The 24,180-nt window shown below is 48.5% G+C and overlaps 1 protein-coding gene across 3 annotated transcripts in view; it reads left to right on the top strand.

The window, feature by feature from the left end:
* The window catches only part of UBASH3A (ubiquitin associated and SH3 domain containing A), a 39,339-nt gene that overhangs the window by 7,245 nt on the left and 7,914 nt on the right, over positions 1 to 24,180 (top strand). For 2 of the 3 annotated variants that reach the window (XM_032175220.2, XM_032175221.2), the window contains exons 4-9: positions 1,712 to 1,910; positions 4,721 to 4,890; positions 6,659 to 6,867; positions 14,926 to 15,049; positions 20,371 to 20,470; positions 23,303 to 23,425. In XM_032175220.2, the coding sequence (XP_032031111.1) occupies positions 1,712 to 1,910; positions 4,721 to 4,890; positions 6,659 to 6,867; positions 14,926 to 15,049; positions 20,371 to 20,470; positions 23,303 to 23,425 (925 nt within the window). Of the gene's footprint in view, positions 1 to 1,711; positions 1,911 to 2,097; positions 2,212 to 4,720; positions 4,891 to 6,658; positions 6,868 to 14,925; positions 15,050 to 20,370; positions 20,471 to 23,302; positions 23,426 to 24,180 lie in introns of all 3 variants that reach the window. The other variant, XM_032175219.2, reaches the window with a different exon arrangement.

Genomic DNA, 24,180 nt, shown 5'->3' with positions numbered 1-24,180 from the left:
CACACAAACAGACACACACATAGCACCACATACACACATATGCACACAGATACACACATGCATACACACAGACACACATATAGACATACGCAGACACACAGACACACATAGACATACGCAGACACACACACATAAGCACCACATACACACATATGCACACAGATACACGCATGCATACACACAGACACACATGTAGGCATACGCAGACACAGAGACACACTTAGACATACGCATATGCAGACACACACACAGACATACACACGTAGACATATGCAGACACACACACACTCACACACCTCCCTCTGTCGTTAGCTCCTCCCAGTCCCCCACCCCAGGTCTGGCCTGGCCGTGGTTAGTGGAGCTCCCCTCGCAGGCAGAAGAGTGTAACAGAGACTCACTGTGTACCTTTGATGCTGTAAAATGAAAACACTAATCTTCTGAAGTGTGATATTGATCACGGCTACATTTATAACATGACTATTCTTGAAAATTACATATCTGAGGCCAAGAAACACAATGTGAGATGGATTCAGGAATGGACATGCGTTCACTGGATGGTTTTGTGTTGAGTGCCGTTGAGGGCTGCAGAGAAAACAGACAGGGAGGAATGTCAGGCCAGCCTGTCCACAGGGAGATGGAAGCTGCATTAAACACTGTGATCTGGCTTCATACTTGCGCTTGTAAGAAGCACTGTGGGAAATTCCGAGGGCAGCCCGGTCCTGGGAAGAGAAGGGATCAGGCCATCTCCCACCAGGAGGATGTGGTGTCTGGGTTTCCCCTGTGGTCCGATGTGGCCAATGGCACTGGGAAGGTCTTCAAGCCCAGGAAGCAGCCTGCCCAGGGCAGTAGGCAACACCAAGCCACCAAGCCCAGATGTCAGGAGAGGCTGCGTCTGGCTGGAGGATGGGGGTGGGAGCCCCATGGGCAAGGCTGTCGGGCCAGCACCTGTCGGGCTCCATGGGCCTGAGGGATTCTCCAGGTGACAGAGAGCCTGCGGCCTCACGGGTGGGAGCTGCATCAGAAAGAGGGTCCTGCAGCCACTCAGGGGGCATCAGGGAGGCCGGGCCAGGGGCTGTGCAGGCTCAGGTCCTCCAGGGAGCAGACCCCAAGGCAGAATTCTCAGTGCAGGAGACGCACAGGGGAGAGACTGCTGGTGAAGGCAAAAGAGGAGGAGAGGGTTGGAGGCAGGCAGAGCCTCAGTGCCTTAGAGGAGTCCCCTGTGGAATCCGACTCAGTGCTCAGCCGTGGACAAGAGGGCGACCCCACAGCTGGAAGTGCAGCTAAGTCCCCCTCACTACAGGCTCTGAGCAGTGCCTGGGCAGCCTTGGAGTCTGCTAGAAACCTCCAGAAGCCAAATCACGCAAACCTGAGCAAAGCAGTGGGCCATGGGACTGAAGAAAGGGCCTGGCAGGTGATGAGCACGTGCCATGGAGGGAGGGGATGCAGTTCAAGGACCAGGGGATTTCCCACCTGGGCACCTAAAGGAGACTCTATCCTGCAAAGAAACTTCCCTGAAATATTTGAAAAAACTGAGGTCCAGGTATAGAAGAAATCCATAACCCCAGACAAGCAGGGATGCGATAAATTATGTTACAGTGCTTTGAACAGAAAAGAGTCTCACTTTAATTGCTGCCTTATTGTTATTCATTAAATTAATAGACGACTTCTAATGAGAGGTGTGGAAACACAGGCTCTGTCTCCGTCCCCTTAGTGTGAAGACCAGAAGGTGGAGTGCCTGTACGAGGCGCTGAAGAGAGCTGGAGACAGGCTCCTGGGCTCCTTCCCCACAGCCGTGCCCCTGGCTCTCCACTCCTCTGTCAGCTACCTCGGCTTCTTCGTCAATGGCAGCCCCGCAGACGTCATCCGGGAATTCGCCATGACCTTCGCCACGGAAGCATCTCTCTTAGCAGGTGGGCAGCCCTGGCCGGTTGCAAACACAGGGCCGGATTCACAGTGAGTGAGCCCTCTGTGGCAGGGACTAGCCCCCGACACATGGATGCAGTGGGTGGGTTCCAGGGGAACAGAGCCCAGCAGCAATGGTGGGATGGCTGGGTGGGCTTTCTTCCTGGCTCAGTGGCTGCACCTGTCCTCACCCAGGCACTTCCGTTTCCCACTTCTGGCTTTTCAGCCAGGTGCCTGGACATGGCCTTAATCTGAGGCTGAACAATTTAACTAGATCCTCCTTCGTGAGCCACTACATCCTTCAACAATGTAAGCCGTTAGAAAGCTTCCGGACCAGCTTTGGTCTTCTCTTTAGGCGGGAATAGCCTTACATTCTCATTATGTGGTTTTCAAAATGCTTAGCTATATGCCAACAGCCTGGGAAAGTGCCCCAGAAGGGTGTGCAAAGCATCAAGCCTGAGTGGGTGGCCGTGATGGGGTTGGAGGCTGGTGCACACAGAGAGTCAGGGCCTCCCCACCCCGGCCTTGAGTGGGAGACACACAAGTCCTACGTGACTTATTTCTGTATTTTCAGTATGAGCTTAGTGCTCTCTCCTTGGCCTCTCTGGGGAAAGATTATTTAGACTCATATTGAGAATCATCAAATTCCCTTCTCTCCAAACACCAGCCCTGGTCTGGAGACCAAGGCTACCACTGGCGTTTAGTGGAAAGGATTGTGGACTTGACGTCAGAAGATGTGATTTTTTTCTGTGTTCCTGATGAGTGGCGTGGCCTTAACCAAGTCACGTCCACTCTCTCTGTCTCTTTTTCTTTCTCTACAAAACAATGAGGGCTCTCAGTCTTCAAGAACAATGTTGCCTGAGTCTGTGGCCCATCCCGCCGTAGTTCCCAGGACACAGAAGGCACTCGGTATTGCCGTGATTTGCCGACTCTAAAATCTGAGGAGGCTGCAGTGCCTTGGTGGGAGGGCTCTCCACTTTCTCTCTCTGGGAGTGTGTCTGTCTCTGTGCTCAGACGTGTATGAAACACAGATCCCGGCCTGTAAATCCATCCGTGAATCCTGGGCTTCCACTTGGATGGCAGCTTGTGAGTCTGGAGATCGAATCTGCTGGATAATTAGAAAGTCGCCCCCGGTCTTTGTGGATTAGTCAACTCACTCCCAGGGAGAGTGCAGCCCTGCCAACACCTTGATTTTGAACCTCTAGTCTCCAGAAATGGGAGAGAATAAATTTCTGTTGTTTGAAACCAATCTAGTCCCCTAACCAGGCTTGTGGAACTCGGACCTGAACCCAGCTCTGTCCTGCTCCATGCTGCCTGGGTTCATGCTGGGCAGCGCCACTTCCTGTGGGAGCCAGCATTGACCTCACATCCACACCCCGACCCTGAGCAGGCTGTGTCCTGCCCTTCCATGGCCCATGCTCTCAGCCTGACACCGAGGGGTGGAGGGGCCTCTCTCAGTGATGAGTGACCAGTCACTGCTCTGAAGTGGCCGAGGTCCCTCTTGGGGCAAATGCATGAGGCCCCCTGACCGCGTTGGCCCTCCCCAGTGAAACGTGCCCATAGGCACAGGTCTGCAGAGAGAAGGAAACGCAAGGGCCCGTTCAGAAGTCGGTGTGACTCACTCTGACGTCAGCAACCTGCAGTGGGTCTTTCCCAGGCCACAGTCACTCACATGGCAAGGCGGTCCTCCCCGACTGCTAAAAACAAAAGTCAGAAAAGGAATTTCCCCACCACCTACACTCTCACGCCGCTCTGGGCTGTGCAGCCTCAGTGCCCCGGCTTTCCTAGAGACCGTGGGAGCTTCCCATTTGCCTCTAAAGGCTCACCTCTCACGTGGGAGACAGCAGTGGGCCCCAACTTCGGGGCTCCAGGGAAAGGTTTGCATCACCCTTGGCCTTTTTTAGGGGGTGAGCAGATCCTGTTTGTAAGTGCCTTGCCGTGGAGTGGGGGCAGGGGACCTCTGTGCATCAACACAGCGTCTCTAGCAGGAAACTTTAGGTTAGGAGGCTGATTTCCCACTGCAGCCTTGGCGAGCAGGTGCTGCCATCCTCCAGCAAATGCTGCTGAAGCAGAAATTGGGCCAGGCCCAGAGGCTCGGTCAAGGTCACCCTGCAAAAGGGGACACAGTGCAGCCTAAAACTAGGTCTATCCAACACCAAAGTTTGTGTTTTTCCCATCAAGACACAGACCGCCTCCCTAGGACATAAAATACTTTGTGGCTCAACTGAAATCAGATCCTGGCTGCTTCAGTGATGCCAGCTGCTCTGCTCACTGACCCGAAAGCCCCTTGCAGGACCAGGGAGGGCTAGAGCCACAGGGGCAGAGGACACCCAAAAAGACCTGAGGCTCAGCCACTCCCAGGACTTCCTGCTTCACCAAAACAAGGTGAACCTTAAAGACACTGTGTGTTTTATAGTTTTGTTTCCTAAAGAGTTTTCTTCTTGAAACTCTACAGTTAAACAAAAAGCCATTGAACTGGAGCTCGGGCCTGCAAGTCCAGGCCACTGGGTAACGTGCACCCCCCGGGGAATGGAGCAGCTGTTTACTCTGTGCATCTGAATCGTGCATTCGGGCAGCTAGCCTGCAAACTGATAGGCCCCCAAGACCCTGAACCCACATCTCCATATCCTCCTCTTTTCTACTTCCTGGAAAAATCTGCAGGGATCCAGCCATCTCCTTTATGATGTGAGTTCTGAGCGGGCCAAACGAGCTCTGAGTTCTGAGAGCCCTTGCCTTGTTGAGGAAGCATGGAGGTCGGAGGAAGGAAGCATTTAGGTAACGGTGCCCTGGCACCCTCTGTGTTTCCCTGATTTCACAGACTGCTCTGTGAAGCCTTGCACCAAGCAGCTGCATCTGACCTTGGCCCACAAGTTCTACCCCCACCACCAGAGGGCGCTGGAGCAGCTGGCCAGAGCCATCCCCCTGGGCCACAGCTGCCAGTGGACCGCAGCACTCTACTCCCGGGACATGCGCTTTGTGCACTACCAGGTGAGAGAGCCGAGCAGGGGCTCATAAGAAGCAGATGAATGGGCCGGGCGCGGTGGCTCACGCCTGTAATCCCAGCACTTTGGGAGGCCGAGGCGGGTGGATCATGAGGTCAGGAGATCGAGACCATCCTGGCTAACATGGTGAAACCCCATCTCTACTAAAAATACAAAAAATTAGCCAGGCACAGTGGCGGGCACCTGTAGTCCCAGCTACTCAGGAAGCTGAGGCAGGAGAATGGCGTGAACCCAGGAGGCGGAGCTTGCAGTGAGCCGAAACAGCATCACTGCACTCCAGCCTGGGCTACAGAGCAAGATGTCTCAAAAAAAGAAGCAGATGAATGAACAGCCACTCACCTGACAGCACGTACCCCCTGGAGCCCTCCAAGGGAGACATGTTAGTAGCAAGGAAAATGTCTATTGCTTCTCTAAAGCCATTCTCTTTCTTGGGCAATTTACAACCAGCATTCTTTTACACGTGAGTTAGCGATGCACAGACATTTTAAAACAAAATAGAGGCATTTCCAATATTAGAAAAGGAAGCCGAATGAGGTGGCTCACACCTATAATCCCAGCACTTTGGGAGGCCGAGGCAGGTGGATCACTTGAGGTCAGGTGTTCGAGACCAGCCTGGGCAACAGGGCAAAACCCTGTCTCTACTAAAAATACAAAAAATTAGCCGGACATGATGGCACGAACCTGTAATCCCAGCTACTCGGGAGGCTGAGGCAGGAGAATCACTTGAACCTGGGAGGTGGAGGTTGCAGTGAGTGGAGATCGTGCCATTGCACTCCAGCCTGGGCAACAGAGTGAGACTGGCAAAAAAAAAAAAAAAAAAAAGAAAGGAAAGGATATTGTAAAGATCTATGAATACATGTTTTGCTTATTAATTCTTTTTTATTTATTTATTTTTTAAATCTAGGGCCTATGCTAATCTTCTCTATATTGTTCCAATTTTAGTTATATGTGCTGCCAAAGTGAGCACAATTCACTTTAAAGAATGATTTGAGTGAAACCTCATTCTGGGACTTCCTGCCCATGAATTGATGGGTTTAGAAACGAAGTGTGCGATGCTCCTTTCAGACCCAGAGAGCGTGTGTGAATGAATCCACCATGTTCTGTATCATATGAGAAGGTGTCAATAACCTCACACCGAGGAAGGCGGATGTGAAAGTCTGCTTATGCCTTCAGATCTTTTGTAGACAAAAAAGTACCTAGATGGATGGATGATGGATAGATCCCAAAATGTATTTCTTTTTTTTTTTTTTTTTTTTGAGAGGGAGTCTCACCCTGTCGCCCAGGGTGAAGTGCAGTGGAGCGATCTGGGCTCACTGCAACCTCCGCCTCCTGGGTTCAAGTGATTCTCCTGCCTCAGCTTCCCAAGTAGCTGGGACTACAGGCAACCGCCACCATGCCCGGCTAATTTTTGTATTTTTTGTAGAGACGGGGTTTCACCATATTGGCCAGGCTGGTCTCAAACTCCTGACCCTGTGAGCCACCCACCTCGGCCTTCCAAAGTGCTGGGATTACAGGCGTGAGCCACTGCTCCTGGCCCCAAAATGTATTTCTAAATCTATCCAAATAATTCTATGCTGAGTTTTGTTATATTCTATGCTATATGTTGCCAGACAAAGCTTTGGACGGTGTCTTGGAGACACAGAACACATTGGAGGGGCAGAAAGCAGGAGGTGGCAGGTGATAGGCCTCCTATTGCTGCCATTTTCCAATGTAAATCTTTGCTTGAGACGTGAAACCCCTTGCCTCTTTTCTAGACCCTGAGAGCCCTATTCCAGTACAAACCCCAGAACGTGGATGAGCTGACACTAAGTCCTGGTGACTACATCTTTGTGGACCCCACGCAGCAGGACGAAGCCAGCGAGGGCTGGGTGATTGGGATCTCACAGCGGACGGGCTGCCAGGGCTTCCTGCCAGAAAACTACACGGATCGAGCCAGCGAGTCTGACACGTGGGTTAAGCACAGGTGAGTGTTCCTCTGGCTGCAGCCCTGTCATCTCTCTCTGAGTTACTGTGTGAGAGTGCCCACCTGCAAATAGTGTGCTTCTAGGCCATTCCATTATTGGTAAAGTTGCATTCTCTATGCTGGCAAAATTATTCCTGCAGATATATAGTAAACATCTTGGTTCATCCATGGTTTTCTGACGATAACATTCAAAAAAGAATGAGTTACTCTGCATTAGAGTAATTTGAGATGGTAATCCCCAAATTATTGCAAAATACTACTTCCTTATCACAAACATAATAAATTATACTCAGAGGTCCTGAGCTTGGATTTATTTATTCTTCTGCTCCATGTATGAACTGTAAAGTCCTAGGGCATATTATTAGTTTTCTACGACTGTGTAATAAATTACCACTAAAACAAAGTGCAATTATTATCTTATTGTATTTATGGGTTGAGAGTCAGAGTCCAGCTTCACTGGGTCCTCAGCTCGGGGTCTCAAGGCTGTAATCAAGGTGCCTGCCAGGGCTGGGCTCCCCGCTGAGGCTTTGCGCCCTGGCCTGAGCACACACAGTTGCTGGTGGAAGTGATTTCCTTGAAGCTGTAGGGCTCCTGGTGAGTTGCTTCTTCATCAGCTGAAGAATCTCTTAATTTTAGCACCTTTAGCATCATCTGGTGAGGCTAAGGATTTTCAGAATCATCAGATACTGGTTCTTTTTTGTTCAATGTTCTTCCCTCAATTTATCTCTTTCCTCTCCTGCTTCACTATAAATGACATGAAGAAACCAGGTGATACACTTAACACTTTGTTTGGAAACAGCCTTAGCTATGTGACCAACATCATCACTTACAAGTCCTGCTCTCCATGGACAATTTCATTAAACTCTCTGGCACACATGGGAAGGATCCTCCTTGCTCCGATTTCCTGGAATACATGTCGCATTCCTTTCTGAGTTCTCCCCGGAGGATTCACCTTTAGCATCCCTATTTCCACTAGCAATCTGTTCATGGTGATTTGGGCTTTCTCTGCCGTGCTACTCAAAAGTCTGTTAGCCTCTACTCACTGCCAAGTCCCAAAGTTGTTTCCACATTTTAAGTTCAGAAGTTTTCCAACTTACAATGGTTCGGCTTAGGATTTCATAATGGTACGAAAGTGATATGAGTTCAATAGAAACTGTGCTTCAAGTGCCCATACAGTCATTCTGTGCTACACTTTCAGTCCAACATTTAACAAATTACATGAGATACTCAACACTTGATTATAAAATTGGCTTTGTGTTAGATTATTCCGCCCTATCATAGGCTACTGTAAGTGTTCTGAGCGTGTTTAAGGTAAGCTAGGCCAAGCTGTGATGTTCAGTAGGTTAAGCTGTGCATTAAACGCATTTTCAATTTATGATGGGTTTGTTGGAACGTAACCCCATCTGAAGTTGAAGAGCATCCCCTGTTTGTTAGAACAGCACCCCATTCCTGATACCAAATTTAGTAAAAGTTTAACCAGAGATGCAGAACCAGCCACTTTCATACAATATATAATACATATAAATATATGTACAGTTGTCCCTTGCAATCTGCAAGGGAGTGGTTCCAGGACCCCCAGAGATACGCAAATCCTCATATTCTCAAGTCCCCGATATAAAATGCTGTAGTATTTACATGCAACTTATGCACCTCACCCTGTATCCTTTAAATCATCTCTAGATTACTTGTGATATGTAATACAATATAAATACTATGCAAATAGTTGTTATACAGTATTGTTTTTTGTTTGTATTTTTTTAATTGTATTGCTATTTTTTATCGATTAATTTTTTGAATATTTTTGGCCTGCAGTTGGTTGAATCCACAAATGCAGAACCTCCAGATACAAAGGGCTGACTGTACATACATAATATTTTATATTATATACACATGTATCACACACATATATATATGGAAAGGTATATATGTATACACACATCTATATTGATTTACTACAATGAATTGCCTTATGGAATTACTGGGGCTAGCTAAGCAAGGGTAGAGAGGCAGGAAGGGAGGATCCTACTCAGGCTGAAAACCCATGGGCAAGCTGAAGCCTGTTGTCCACATGTGGCAGTTGGAAGGACCACCCGGGTGATGGGAAAGCAGTCACAGACACAGCTGCTATTGAAGTCTCTGAGTGTGAGGAAAGCCTGAGTTTTTAAAAAATGCCTTCCAACTGCATAAGTCAGGCCTGCTCAGAATAACCTTGCTTTGATTAATTTAAGTTCAACTGATTAGGGGTTCTAGTCACATTTGTAAAATCTCCTTCCAGCAGCACCTAGACTAACATTTGATGGGATAGCTGGGAAGGCTGTGTGTGATGTTTAGGATGACTACTGCTTCCCTTCCATCCTCCAGCTCTCATGAGAATGCCTCTTGTAGCCCACCCTGATCAGACATGTGCTAGAAAGGAAGTCTAGGAACTGTCGTTTAGTCTGGCCAAGTTGCCACACCATAAAGCCATTGCAAAGTGTTAAGGTGGCTCTCGTGAGCTTTTTCACTCTCTTCTCCCAGGTTCCAGTTAGGAGAGTGGAGAGAGCAGGCAGAGGTCAGAGTACACATGGTGAAAAAAGAGAAAAGCTGCTCAGCCTCATGGGTGTGCATGTTGGGGTGGAGCTCTCGCAGGTGTCAAGACTGATGGTTGGAACAACTGAATGATGAAAGTGGGAGGAGAAGGGCAGAAATACACAGAAAAACCCTATGTTGTGGTTCTGAGCTTCCTGGCACCCTCAGAGCTGTGTGGCTGGGGAAGAGAGCCTGGAAAAGCACCATCATGGCCATCCCTCTGTCTCCAGGCAGGAGGCCTTAAAACCATTTTATATTTCACTCATTTGTTTAATTCTCTCCTAAAATGCTCCACAGCTTCTCTAGGGTTCCCCACCACCACCCTGACAAATAAATCATTAAGTTGAACACAGATGTATCAGCATCTACTGAATCTACAGATTTTCAGATCTGTGCTGGACATTTGCTGTGGACATCTATTTCCAGCATCTATACATCCAGGGAATTATTTTCGGCACCCTTCCTAATGAGGTTCATACACAAGGCAAAACTATGAAAATTGTGACATTTTCTTTGAGTAGTCATTAAAAGCTACTTAAAAATTGTCAGAGGCTATATGGATATCTAATAAGACTAGCATTTTGAGTAAATTAAGAAAGAATAGATTTTGAAGAGCTGAAATAAATGATTGCATATTGGTCATTTTTATCCAAATCCCCCAAATAAGAAAAGAAAAGATGGTTTAATAGTACCTGATAGAAGCTCGTGGTGAAATGATTAGAATTTGCAAGAAATAGTAGTAAAAATAATGGAAGTATTGTCTGAAATATTTATGAAAGGAGATTTGGTGACTATGGCTGATTTCTTTAGGTATTATATTTCTTTTTGCTAATTATTCATACACTGAGATTTGTATAACGAGCCAGGGACAGCACCTATGTCCCTGGGCTCCCCCACTAGACATAATAGCCACTTGACACTCAAAGAGAGCAGATTCCAGCCAAAGCTCCACAGCTGTGCATACATGACATTCCATATCATCTTCTCTTGAGGCCATTTAACTTCTTACCCTAAATGAATAAGAACTTAGGACCACAAAATGCAAATATGGGATGAAAAATGCAGCCGTAGTCACATGTCTTTATTGGTGTGTTGACTCCTAATCCACTTAACTCTATTTTAAGGCAGCTTAAGAGATGTCCTATAGCTTTGCGCACTAACATCACCCCCTGTGCCTGGCACTGTGCCATGCATTTCCCTTATTAACTGATTTACTTCTCCAATACCCCCCGGGATAGGCACTTTTATTGCTCCATTTTATAGTTGATGAAACTGAGACACAAAGAGATCGACTCACTTGCTTATGTTCACACAGCAAGTGAGCAGAGGAAGCCGGATTCCAGTCTTATACCTAATCCCATGCTTGGGCTTTCAACTATGACCTCAACTGCCTATAGAAGAGATCATTAAAATTTAAAAATAAGTCCATAAATTAAATTATGACACATCCATACAATAAAATATTTGCAGCTTTAAAATAATTAAAAGGGAAAATTTTATATATTGATTTGAAAAAATATGCAAGATTTACTGATAAATGAAAAAAATAAGTTGCAGAACGATGTGTATGGCATGATATACTTGTGGAGGAAGGGGAGAGAAACACATAACTGTCTGTAAATACATGTGCACAATATGTATTTCTGTACATGTGTATGCCTAAAGGTTCCCTGGAAGGGAGAATGTCTAGAAACTTCTAACCATGGTTACCGGTGGGTGTTGGGAGTGGGAGCCAGGAGAATGGAACAGAAATGGGAGGGAGTCTTTTCAAACACGACCATTTCATAATGTTTAAATGTATGAAGCATATAAATGCATTACTTACTCAAAACATAAATTAATCCATTTTAAATTTCAAGAAGAGAATATAAGAAAGCTGGGTCAAAGGGAGAGTAAAGGTGGAAAAGCTAGACAAAGCCAGGGCTGAGGTTTGTCCACACCATGGCGTGCACTGTGAGCTCCCAGCTCCGAGCTTTCCCACATCCAATGAGAAAACGGACACACGTTCAACCAACAGTCATGGCCATCCCAGACGCGTGCAGACCAGCGGTTCAGGAGAAACACAATTTGCTGACATAGACATGTCCGTGGGTCCAGGGGCCACATCAAAATCACAGGATGTGGGTGCCACAAGGGATTGTAGAGATAACCGAAGGCAACTCCCCTGCTTGAGAGCTGAGAAGGCTTGGGCCCAGGAGGCCGGGTGACGTTGCACAATCAAGGAATCTCTTGCTCTCTTGCAAGCTCAGTTCATCACCTGATCCAATCAACAGTTTAAGGAATAGAGAGGAGATGCTGGCTATACCCTAACTAACCATCTCAATTTCAGGAGGGTCGGGGCTCCCCTGTGGCCCTGAATCATTCAGCATGTCCTTCGCTGTCTGCCCAGTAAGGGAGAGTTTCACTGTCACAGAGGAACCACAAAGACTGCAGAAGATGAGTCAGCGGCTATGATACGTTTCACTTCACAGTTAATACATTAGACACCTGCCATCAACATAACCATTCCAGCTTTTATGCCTGACATTTCTGGGACTATTCTTTCCAGAGGAACTTTCTCTTGGGAATTAATCAGTATTAACGAAAATTGCAATGAAAGGAAAGAGAAATAAGCACTGGGCTAGGTGCTGTGGGTTGTCTGATTGGTCCTGCTTTGGAAGCACCCTCATTGTGGCTGGGGGAGCAGCAAGACACCCTGACAAGCTGTGATCTGTGCTTATGAGCCACTGAGGCAGATGATGGGAGCTGCTGGACTCCGCTGTGCTGGCTAAATCTTTTCAAACTGCTAAAAGTCCTTATTAAACATCTAAAGCTTTCAAAATCAGAAAATGATCCTTGAATGTCTCCACACATCACTGACGTATTCATTAGTGGAAAATGGGGTCAGACGGCACTGTCCAGAGGCCAACTGACCCATGGACTGACAGATAGCTGTGCAGATGTTGAATAATTACTTCCTACGAGCCCTGGTCAGGACTCACACTTGTGCGATCCAAGCAGCAGAACCGCTGGCGTTAGAGTGCCTGGAAACAGACCTGCAGGCGCACCAGCGGGAATCCCCCTGCCCGCCACAGAGAGCACCTTTCCAGGTACGAGTCTGCAGCTCTGACGTGTAGTACTTGTCAATTAACACATCAGTCACCCATCACCACCATAACGACCCCAGCCTCAGCCTCCATGCCGGACAGTGCAGGGATTCTTTGGACTTATCTACCACAAAATCACACTGTGATGTTTGTCCACTGCTTTGAAGATCAGAGATGGCCTGGAGAGACTGGTGATGGAGGACCATATTCACAAACCACAGCAGCTTCCAATCCTCTGTACAGGAGAGCAGAGGGAGCGCCCCTGTGGGACAAAGAACAGGGGGGCTTGAGTGTGAGGGCTCGGGAGAATAAGTGCCATCCCCCAGTCAAGATGAGGACATTCCCAACACTGAAGACAGACACAGCAGATCACTTCAAAAACCTCAGAGCAAGTTTACAGCAAATATCTCAGACATAAGAAAGGTACAATTAAGGGCTAAATTGCATCCTGCCAACATCCATATGTGGAGGTCCTGACCCCTAACACCTCAGAATGTGACCTTATTTGGAGACAGGGTCTTTAAAGAGGTGACTACGTTCAAATGAGGGCATTAGAGTGGGCCCTGATCCAATATATCTTGTGTCCTTATAAGAAGAAATGAGGACACAGACACACACAGAGGGACAGCCTGTGAGGACACAAGGAGAAGGTACCTGTCTACAAGCCAAGGAGAGAGGCCTCAAGAGACACCAGCCTCAACGATGGCTTGACCTCAGACTCGCAGCCTCCAGGACTGCGAGGGCATCTGTGGCTGTCGTTGAAGCCGCTCAGCTGTGGGACTTTGTTATGGCCGCCCCAGGAAATGAACACAGGGACGTAGTGATGCAACCCCCAGTGGCAGCTATGTCCTTTTAAGAACCAGGGAGAATTCAAACACGTCTGTTTCATGGTGTAAGTTACCGTCAAGAGGCTCTCTTAAGTTAAAGAGAAAAATGGAAATGTGAAAATGCTAAGCTCTTTTCTTTCTCCTTCCATCACCCATGTTCACAGTGTAATCTTGATCGTATTTCATTTGAAAGACTAGCGAAATGCACTCCGTTTCTCTCTGTAAACCTCACAGATGTCATCAGTTGATAGCAAAGCCTTACTGTCTGCAGAGCGAGCCGCAGGGAGGGTGTGGGTGCCCTCACCTTGCCCTCAGGAAGGGGAAACCAACCAACATTTCCTGTGCTAACGTGGGGCTATGAATTGTGCCTCGCTCTGAGCATGTTAATTTGAAGAGGAAACTGTCGATTGTTCCAATGAGACTATCTATATTCTTGGTCTACTTAGGATCAACTCAAGTGTGGTTTCCTATCTACTGGCATCTGACAGCTTGAGAAGATGCAGAGTAAATTGGCCTGGACCTGCCACAGTTTATAGGTGGAGACAGGGCAGGCAATGGTGTGAGAAGATCGGGTGCAACGCAGGTGCTGAGATGCAGAAGAAAAGATGCCCTTCCTGGCTCTGGGCGGGTCTCAGTGGAGGCGTGGGAGCTACTGCTGGTTTTATGAGAATGTGGGGACTTGAGACCTGTATGGGAGAAATGCAAACATTTGCAAATGGGCTGGATAAATAGAAACACGCCTGTGCATGGCTGAGAACAGTAAACTGTGGCGGTGTGTCAGTTCTTCCCAGAGTGGATCAAAGGGGATGGTGTATTAGTCAGGATTCCCCAGAGACAGAGACAAAGACAGAGAGACAGAGAGTGATAGAGAGAGAAATAGAGAGAGAGAGATCTAGTTGAAGGAATTGGTTCAAGACTGTGAGCCTGGCAAGTCCACAATTTGCAGGGCAGGCTGGCAGATGGGAGACCCTGGGAAGTGTTGAGGTTACAGCTCAAGTCCAAAGGTTTTCTGGAGGCAGGATTTCCCCTTCCTCATGGGACCCCAGTTCGCTTTCTCTTAAGGCCTTCAACTGGTTGGATGAGACCCACCCACAGTGATGCGTCGAGACATTCAAGGACCATTTTCTGATTTAAAAAGGCTTAAATGTTTTTAATAAGGACTTTCAGCTATTTAAAAAGATTGAGCCAGCACCATGGAGTCCAACAGCCCCATCATCTGGAGGGTGGTCTCTGCTTTACTCAGCCTAGTGGCTTAAATGTTAATCTTATTCTGAAAAAATACCTTCACGGTGACATCTAAAATAACATTTGACCCAATACCTGGGTACTGTGGCCTAGCCACGTTGACATGTAAAATTATCCATCATAGACGGTGATCATTGTAATGAAACAACCACATCATCCACACTTCCTGAGTCCTGAGCACTTTGCACACGCTACTTCATTCTGTGTTCATGGCAACCTTTCTGCTGAGGTTGTCCCGGACATTCTCAAGTACATACATGACCAGCTGCTGGGTCTCCATGGCAACAACATGGTCTCACCTCTGTTCAAGCCGTGCTTTCCTTCCCCCGCAGGATGTACACCTTCAGTCTAGCCACGGACCTGAACTCCAGAAAGGATGGTGAAGCCAGCAGCAGGTGCAGCGGGGAATTTCTTCCACACACCGCAAGGAGTCTTAGCAGCTTACAGGCCTTGCAGGTAATAGAACATTCCCTTTTTTCTTTTAAGTAAACTAAGCAAAACCACACTTTGTATTAACTTCACGGTGGACGCAGCTTCATAGTGTAGCTTTTGTTCCACAGACACATCCTCCCTGCTGCCCTAGAGCACAGACCCAGGTGTGGGTCAGCAAGGGGGCCTCCCACCGGTGCTGAGGTGCCAGGGGGTCCTGCCCTGGTCTGTCTGCTCTGGGCAGACAGGGAGCCACCCCTCCATGGCAGAGTGCCCCACCTTGAGCTCCTCAAGGCAGCTTCAGTCATGGCACTAGCACACGGGGCAAGGAAGAGGCAGGGACGCAGCACTGCCCTGAATCCTCAGTTCTCATCCCATTCCCTCATTCATGAGCCAAGGGGCCCCCAAGATGTCACCTGCCCCGGTGCCTTGGCCCTTCATCTTTTGAGGCAAAACTCTCTATAACCTGGGGGTCAGCAGACTCAGGCCAGGGTCCAGGGCACAACAGGGCACCCCAAGCCAACCACCCTCATGGGACACATCCAGGAGTGCAGGCTGCCAGGCAGGGACACCAAGGAGCAGGCAGCCCCTCCCTGAAGGCAAACAAGTGACATCGCATCCCTGATCCCTGTCCTGTGATCTGAAGCTCCACACTCCTTACAGAGGAGCCCTCAAGAAGGGGCTGTACCTGCTGCTGGCCTTTGTCTGGTTGCCACAGTAGTGGAAATGCCTCTCTGTCCTTGTTCTTCCCAAATTCGTCCACCTGTGCCCTGCTATCCCCAATCGACACAGGAGGCACTATTCCTGCCCCCTACCCATTTTACAGATCTGAAAATTGGGGCTCATGGAGGCTACGAAGCTTGTCAGAGAGCACACAGACTCCTAACCACCCTCCCATCAGATTGTTGGGAGGATTATATGAGATGGGCCATCCAGTGCCCACCACAACCAGGCCCCTGGTGCGGAGAAACTATTGTGCCCAGAGGGTGGGGTCACAGTAGCCTGGCTTATTCCCTAGTCCCCAGCGCCCAGCCTGGTGCTTGGTCCATAAATCTCCAGAACAACCAAAGGAAGGCTCTTGCCGGGACTTGTCACTGGCTCACCCTAAGGTCAACGCTCACCCTCTGTTACGGATTGAATTGTGTGCCTCCAAAATTCCTGTCTCGAAGTCCTAACCCCCAGTCCCACTGAATGTGATTGTACTTGTAGACAAGGCCTTTAAAGAGGTATTTAAGGCTAAATGAGGCAACACAGGTGATGCAATCTGACCCAATCTGAGCTCTGCCCATATAAGAAGAGGAGATGAGGAAACAGACACACAAGAGGGATGGCCCTGTGAGGACACAGGGAGGGGAAACCACCGGCAAGCCCCAGAGAGAGTCCTCAAAAGGAACCAGCCCTGGCAACACCGTCATCTCTGACCTCCAGCCTCCAGGACTGTGGGAGAGCAAAGTTCTGCTGTGGAAGCTAAACAGTCAACCCACACACAGCGTCCCTGTCACCATTTGCGCCTGTGGCAACTGGTGCAAATCAGCCCAAAGCTAAGCGGCCTTGGCAGGTCTTTGCAGCCTTGGTGGCTAGGTGAGGAGGTCTTTTCTTGAGAAATCAAGAATGTGTCTCTGAAGCTGGGTCCATGTGAAATGGCGATCAGCATTCACCATGTGAGAAAGGCCCAGACTTGGGAGAGCCAAGACTCCCCAGGGCTGTGGCCTGGGGATTTAAAAAGCTGATTTAAAAAGCTTTAAATGTTTTTAATAAGGACTTTGAGCTATTTAAAAAGATTGAGCCAGCACCATGGAGTCCAACAGCCCCATCATCTGGAGGGTGGTCTCTGTTTGACTCAGCCTAGTGACTTAAATGTTAATCTCATTTTAAAAAAATACCTTCACAGTGACATCTAAAATAACATTTGACCCAATACCTGGGTACTGTGGAGAAGTACCCAGGTATGGGGTAGGGGGAGAGCCTGGAATGGAAGTCTCCGCTCATAGCTCAGCCTGTGTCTAAACCATGCTTTCAATGGCTGAAAACAGAATATGCGTCTGCCTGTGAACTGGCCCCCCTCACATGGTCTTCTCTATAGGGATTTCACCCCTTCCCTACAGTAAGAAAAGACAACTGGCCACAGGTCTGGTAGAATCATGGCCCCAGAGATGATTCGCTAAGCCCGGGAACCTGTGCATGTGACCTTATTAGGAAAGAGAGTTTCTGCAGATGGGATTGAGTGGAGGGTCTTGAAATGGGGAAATGATCCTGGGTTACCCAGGAGGGCCCTAAACCCCGTCATGAGTGTGCTAACAAGAGAAAAGCAGAGGGGATCTGATACAGCAGCAGAGGAGGCCATGCAGCCACAGAAGCAGAGAGTGGATCAATGTGGCCACAAGCCAAAGAACACCTGGGGCCACCAGGAGCTGGAAGAAGCAAAGAATAAATTCCCCCCCTAGAACCTCAGAGGGAGCATGGCCCTGCCAACACCTTGACTTTGGACTTCCAGCCTCCAGAGCTGTGAGAGAATAAATGTCTGTTGCTTTGCACCACCCAGCCTGTTATGGTAGCCCCAGGACACCAATGCAGCACTTTCTGTCTAGAGAATTGGTGCAGCCCTGCCTCATTCCACAGATCCCAGGGGTTGGTTCGTTCCACTCCCCACCGGGCTTTCTTTTGCTTTATCATCATATTCCTGTGGCAAAGCTCCATAGAAGAACATTTAAAATGCTCTGAGCTCTTCCAGGAAGAAAATACCCCAAATCCAAAACTTCAGCCCACAAGTTGAAAACTTCAGGGACTTTGTTACTAGGCAGAATGAGGTTCCAAGTGCATGCGTGCTTTGCAATCTACTTGCAGATCAGCTCTCTACAGGAGAATGGGCTAGGATGTTTTAATATTCATTCTGGGATAGGGGCGGTGGGTGCTACCTCTTGGTGTCAGTGTAGGCAACCTCTGCATAATCACACTTCACATGCAAGAGAGCAAGACAGCAAGACAAACCTTCCCCTGAAGGTCTTCCCTGGGAGATGCGTGTTTCTATCCTGAAACAAACAACTGAAGTTCTCCAATAAGGGAAAGCAATACTATTCACTTGGCCTTACCGTATATCCTTTTTGAAGACTCAGCCCGGTGACCCTAAGAAAGTGTTTGCATGGCGACTGCAAACGTTCTCACCGGCTCACCAATCCCACAGTTTATGCACCTACCAAATGTAGTCAGGGCCACCAAGAACTGTCTGGTCCTGATAGATTTCAGCAGCTGGAAAGTCTGCATTGTCCAGGCCAGTGTGGACTTCACAAGGGATCCATGGGATCTGGCAGGAGCTGCCCGTGGTGCTGACCCCAAGAACGCTTGCAAGGCAGGTGAAATTGGCCCACCCTACTTTCTGGTGTCCCTTCCTTCCCAGTAGTTTCCAATCACTTCCCAAGGTGCAGGGACACCACCGGGGACCACTCTTGCCAGAGCGAGTGGCCAGTTAGTGCAGACCCTTGAGACTGGATCACTGTTCACAGAAGCAAGTCCAGACAGGAATGATGAGCTGCACTGGCCAGGTGGAAAATGAGTCCCTTCCTCCTCGAGGGTGTTTGGATGTTAAAGGCATTTGCATTTTCCTCTCTAGGATTTGGAGGGAATCAGGGCGATGCTGGGGCTGGTGTATGAGGGTTTATGCAGACAAGGCTCACCTCTCCTCACCTCTCTTCCTTACCCTGCTCCGTAGGAAAACACACACAAGAGCCGCCCTCTCATTTTAGCCCAGAGAGAGCTGTGTGGCGAAGAGGGAGCAGGGCAGGGATAGCGCCTGTCTGAGCTGCCTCCTGCCCAGGGGTCCTCCCTACCCTGTCCATCCCTGGTCGCCTCGGCTCCCGGCAGGATTTGGTCCCCAGAAGGCCCTGAAGCCCACCTCCCGTGGCAGGCCCTGTTCGCTCTGCCCCCACCATCTCTGTTGATGACTCATCTTTCCATGTTCATCCCTTGGCCCAGGGAGACCTGCAGCTCCCTAAAGCAGGGATGCTTTGGACTGCAGCTTCATGGCCCAGCATGTGACATGCGCCCTCCTGTGGTGCCATGTCACAGGGAGGTTGAGGCATGAGTCCTGGGTGCCAGAGGGCAGCACCACTGGGCCTGTGTTGCTGCAGGGTTCCCCACCTCTTGCTCTGAAATGGACCCCCCTGGATAGCCTGGGCCTGGCTCTGGGGCTGGGAATGTAGGTGAAGGGCCGATGTCAGCTGGCACAATAGTGCCCTCCAGGGAAGCAGCCAAGCCTGGTGTCTCCCTCCAGTGTCCTGGTGCAAGGCTTATGCGCCACGCAGCTGTCCTGGTGGCCTCTAGCTGGCTTGGCCCCTAGCATTCTGCTCTCTGGTCCCAGGGGGGGCATCCTCAGCTCTCATTCACTCTCTTCATCTCATTTGCAGTGGGCTCCTCTCAAGGCCAGTCCCTCCACTTGATCAGCCCTGCACAGCATGGGGAGAAGGGTGCCTAGCCCCCTGAGGACAGAGCCCCCCACAACACCATCCCACACAGAGGAGGCCCGTCCCAAAGGATAGCCGGCCTCGCTGCCCCAAGCATAACCTTTGGGCTACTTCTCCAAAGCACAGGCTCACCAGAAACAGGGCGAGCGTGAGCCCTGTGACTGCGAGTCTCCAAGGCCATCCTGGGGCTACCTGAGGCCAGGGAGGAAGGTGCCAGAGAGCTGCTGTCCCTGGCTCAAAGCTGCTGGCCACTGCCAAGGCCAGTCTCATGCCAAGAAGAAGTAAATAAACTATAAAGTACTGTTTTCCTCTAGCATTCAGCCAAACAGAGAATGACCAGCTATGGGAAAACAGCAAGGGGATGGATGAGGGCTTCTCCCCTTGGTGCTCAGAAGCAGAATTCATACCTGGGAGCCATAAAAGGACGGCCCCTCAACATGTCAACACCAGGGCAGTTCTGGAGGGCTTCTCAGAAGAAGTGTGCCAGCAAGAGAGGAGATTAGATATAAAGATAGATAATCTATACTATAACAATACATATTATAATATAGATAGGGATAATGTCCTAAGACGTCTCAATGGGAATGATAAGGACTTTGAAAAGACAGAAAAGTAGAAAAACAGATGTCATGGTAGGGGCCAATCCTGTCTCTTTTCATTTCCTTGATGTTAGAATGCCCAGAAAATAAAACATTGGAAGAAATTGAAGGGATTGCCAATGTCATGTCCTCTTTCATTCTAATGATTTGGGCAAAATGGGCTGTGCTATTGACTAACGAAGGAAAAGATTCCCTGCCAGTTGCTGGGTGACTGGGAGAGCTGCCGTTGGTGCAAGTCTGGTGAGTTGGATGTTAAACTGCATGTGCCTTGCTTCCTGCCCCACCCCCCCAGGCCACCGTTGCAAGGAAGAGTGTGCTGGTGGTTCGCCATGGGGAGAGAGTGGATCAGATCTTCGGGAAGTCGTGGCTGCAGCAATGCTCCACTCCTGATGGTAGGTCATGCCCAGGCAGGTCTACGGACAGAAACACTGTAGATCTGACCAATGAGATCTCCTTCTCAATGACCTTACATGTCACCAGATCCCCTGAGGCACCGTTCTGTAGAATGACCATGTGTAGACGGTATACGTGGAGAACGTGCCTGCTACATCTTCCTCCAGGGGTGTTCCATGTATGCATTTGAGTGTGTGTGTTTTCTGTAAGAATCTTCCATCAACTTCTCTGTGGATGACGGAGGAATGGTTCTCCATAGGAAGCAGTTCCGCTAGTGTGAATGCTTGGACAGGTCTTTTCATCCCAGCAGCACATGTATGTCATTTCGTTAGTGAATGCACCCTGACCTGTGGTCTCTGACCATGCCACTTCTGGCACACGCTATACCTCTCAGTCTCATCTCTGAATCTCTCCAACCTAATCTTAACTGCTGTAATTTTTGGCTATGCTGCTTAAGAGATGGACGTATTCTTGAACATGCCTCTTGCACACCTCAGCTTTTCTCCTCTGAATGCCAGGAAGTAAGAACAGTGCTTATAAATACATATACCCACAAGCCAACCTCTGTATTGATGATCAATGTCCACATCAATGCTCATCTCCTAATAGGGAGCCTGTAGTGTCACAATTTCTAAGCCATGACCCATTACATAAATTAAGGCATTGAACATAGTGACAAAATCAATTCACAGTTGCTAGGTTAGCTGAACCCTTTTGGGATCTCCCTCCAGAAGCCCAGCAGACCCAAGAAAGTGGGAAATGAGTAGGGAAAACCATTGGCAGGTGACAATCACACATCAGAAAACATTCTGAGCAGATTACATCATGATCAAACATATTTCCAAGAACTCACAGAGCTAATAATATGGTCGCCTCTATAAAACAAGATCAAGTAAAGATACAAGAGCTTAAAGAAGCAACAATAAGACAACAGGTGGCTATCAGGATGCATAACAAACATATAAGAAACTTTCTTTCAATAAAACAGTTTTTTTTAGCTATTGAATTACTGAAACTATAGATTGAACTGACACACCTTGTCCATGGTGGGGAGAACCAATACAAAACAATCAACACCAAAAACAGTTATTGAACTTCATAGAAAAAGAAAAAATATTTGGTCACCTGGACAAAAGATCAAGTCACTTATAAGGGAAAATATTTTAAAGGCACTGGAAATCCCCATCTGAAAGGAAACTCCTGGTGGATCTTTTCCCAAGGTAAAGAGGCCCTTGACAAAGTGAAGAATGACATCTAGTTTGTCTGAATTTTGTATATTGCAGGGTTTAATAAATCACAAGGAGGTATAGCCACATCCTCCCCCAAGGTGACCAACCTCAGGGGACACAATAGAGATTTGGGGGGCTCTACTGGCCTCTCCCCAGCTCGGCTCACTTTTGGCCCAGGCACTCACATCCTCACAGGGCCCCTCACCTCACCCCCATATTCCACACAGACTCTGCTCCCATCGGGACCTGACCTTGCCCCACATCCTTGTCCTCTCCTGAGCTCTGCCCTCTGCCCCCAGAGTGATCACAGCTGAAGTGGCAATGACAGCAAAATACCTAAATGGAGTGTCTTGACATTTTGGGGGGGATCACAGATGCCTTTGAGAATACAATGAAATTGACGGACTTTCTCTCTGATTTTAAAACTACCTTTCCCAACAACTAATGTTGGCATTGAATAAACACCTCTAAAATGCGGGGTTCAAACAAGACTCTCTGCCCATGGAAATCCCAGGGAGGGAGTCTTCAGAAAACTCCTATATGGAACCTAAAACACAAGCATGAAAAATTGCCCCCCACTGACCCCTAGCTGCCTCCCACTGCCCCCCGACTCTGGGTTTGTGCAAGGCTGTGGGCCAGGATGAAGGGGCCTGGCATATTCCAGGGTGCAAAGGGCAGGGCCTGCTATGTATGGCAGAGCAGGTCTCAGGAAGGTCAGTGTGGCTGCTGGAACCTCCTAATAGCCAGGAGGCTTGGGGTCCCTTTGGAGAATGTGAAGGCAAACCAGAGTGCACTGGAGGGCGCAGTGTGTCGTGGTGTCCTGTGTGAGTATAATCAGTCATCCTGACCTGAGACCAGCCCCTTGACTCGTTGGCCACTCCCTCTTGAGTCGGACGCTGGGCTATGGGCGTTACCTCACTGACTCCTCGCAATCACTACTCTTTCCCTGTTTTTTACTGACGAGAGAGATGAAGTCATTTGTTTCTGGCTGCACAGTGAGGAGATGGTGATGCCAGGATTTGCTACCAGACTGTCAGATCTTAGAACTCAAGGTCAAACTCCACGTGAACCCTGGCACCAGGCAGCCTCTGGTGGGAGAGAGTCCCAGTGAGCCCACCTGACTTCCAGCCTGGCTTCAAGCAATTGACTAAAGAATGCACAACACAGGCATCGCCAGCTCGAGCACTCTGTCCCCTGATCAAGAAGGACACGTTTAAAGCTAGGGGGGTGGATCATTGATGCCAACTTCAGATTCTTACCGAGTTACACTAAACTAGTCATAGAGACACTGTATCAGGTTCTTTATCAGGAAAATGTAAGAGTGAATCTTCGTGGGGCATTTTGGGAGGACAAAGAGGGTTGCATAGTTCCTGGGGCTGAAACCTAAGTTTTCTGCATTTGAGAAAATGTTGTGTGCACAGCCGAGCAGCACTTTCTTCTCAAATTGAAGCCACATTGCAGAGCATGTTCAGAAACAGCACAGTTGACAATAATTTCAATAATAACATTGCTGTTAGAGTGGGTCTTGGTCTTGGGAGTTTTGTGGAACAAATCTGTACTAACTTGATGAAACTGAACGTCTGATGCTTATTTATACTTCAGGGAAATACTACAGGCCAGACTTGAATTTCCCTTGCAGTCTGCCCAGACGGAGTCGTGGGATCAAAGACTTTGAAAATGATCCCCCATTATCATCGTGTGGCGTTTTCCAGTCCAGAATTGCAGGTATGTTTGAGGGCTGTCTAGTAGGAAAGGTAACAATAACAGCAACAGTGATTATGGCTAGCAGGCATCTAGCCTGAGCCCTAGCTACACACCCTTTGATACAGTGTTAGCTTTGTTTCCAGTCTGCTGAGGAGGCTGGGGCACAGAGAGGTTAAGCAACTGGCCCAAGGTCACACAGCAAGAAGGTGGCAGTGTAGAAGTTTGATCTAGGAATGGATGATTCAGGAAGTTGGCAGGAATGAAAGAAAGGCATGGAAAAAAACAAGAGAGGGGAGGAAAAATCAACAACCAAGGAGCTCTAAGGAGCTCACTTTACAAATGGAAAACCACATCCTCTCATCGGTTTTATTTCAAAATCTGTCACTTTGGGCTTTTGTTTCATGTCTGGCGGTTCTGCTTCTATGTAACTGAGTTTATTTAAACAGAAGAGACCATTGAGTTCATTGAGTCTTCATTTCCTAACTTCAGAAAATGGAATCCAGAGAAGCAAGTTACACCAATGGTTAACTGCAGAGACCCCCACAACCCACTCACCCAGGACCCCACTCAGGGGTGTGCTCGGAAATGTTTACTCACCTGCTCCGGGCAGAGTGGGAAGTCCGAGTTACAGAGTTATAGAGTTAGTGATAGAGTTATAGAGTTAGTTATAGAGTTATAGAGTCATAGAGTTATAGAGTTAGAGTTATAGAGTCATCGAGTTATAGAGTTAGAGTTACAGAGTCATAGAGTTATAGAGTTAGAGTTATAGAGTCATA

Source organism: Hylobates moloch, unplaced genomic scaffold (genome assembly GCF_009828535.3).
Source record: "Hylobates moloch isolate HMO894 unplaced genomic scaffold, HMol_V3 SCAFFOLD_14, whole genome shotgun sequence".
NCBI classification, from domain to species: Eukaryota; Metazoa; Chordata; class Mammalia; order Primates; family Hylobatidae; genus Hylobates; species Hylobates moloch.
The sequence above is the reverse complement of the archived record's forward strand: the minus strand, read 5'-3'. Positions and strand labels throughout refer to the sequence as shown.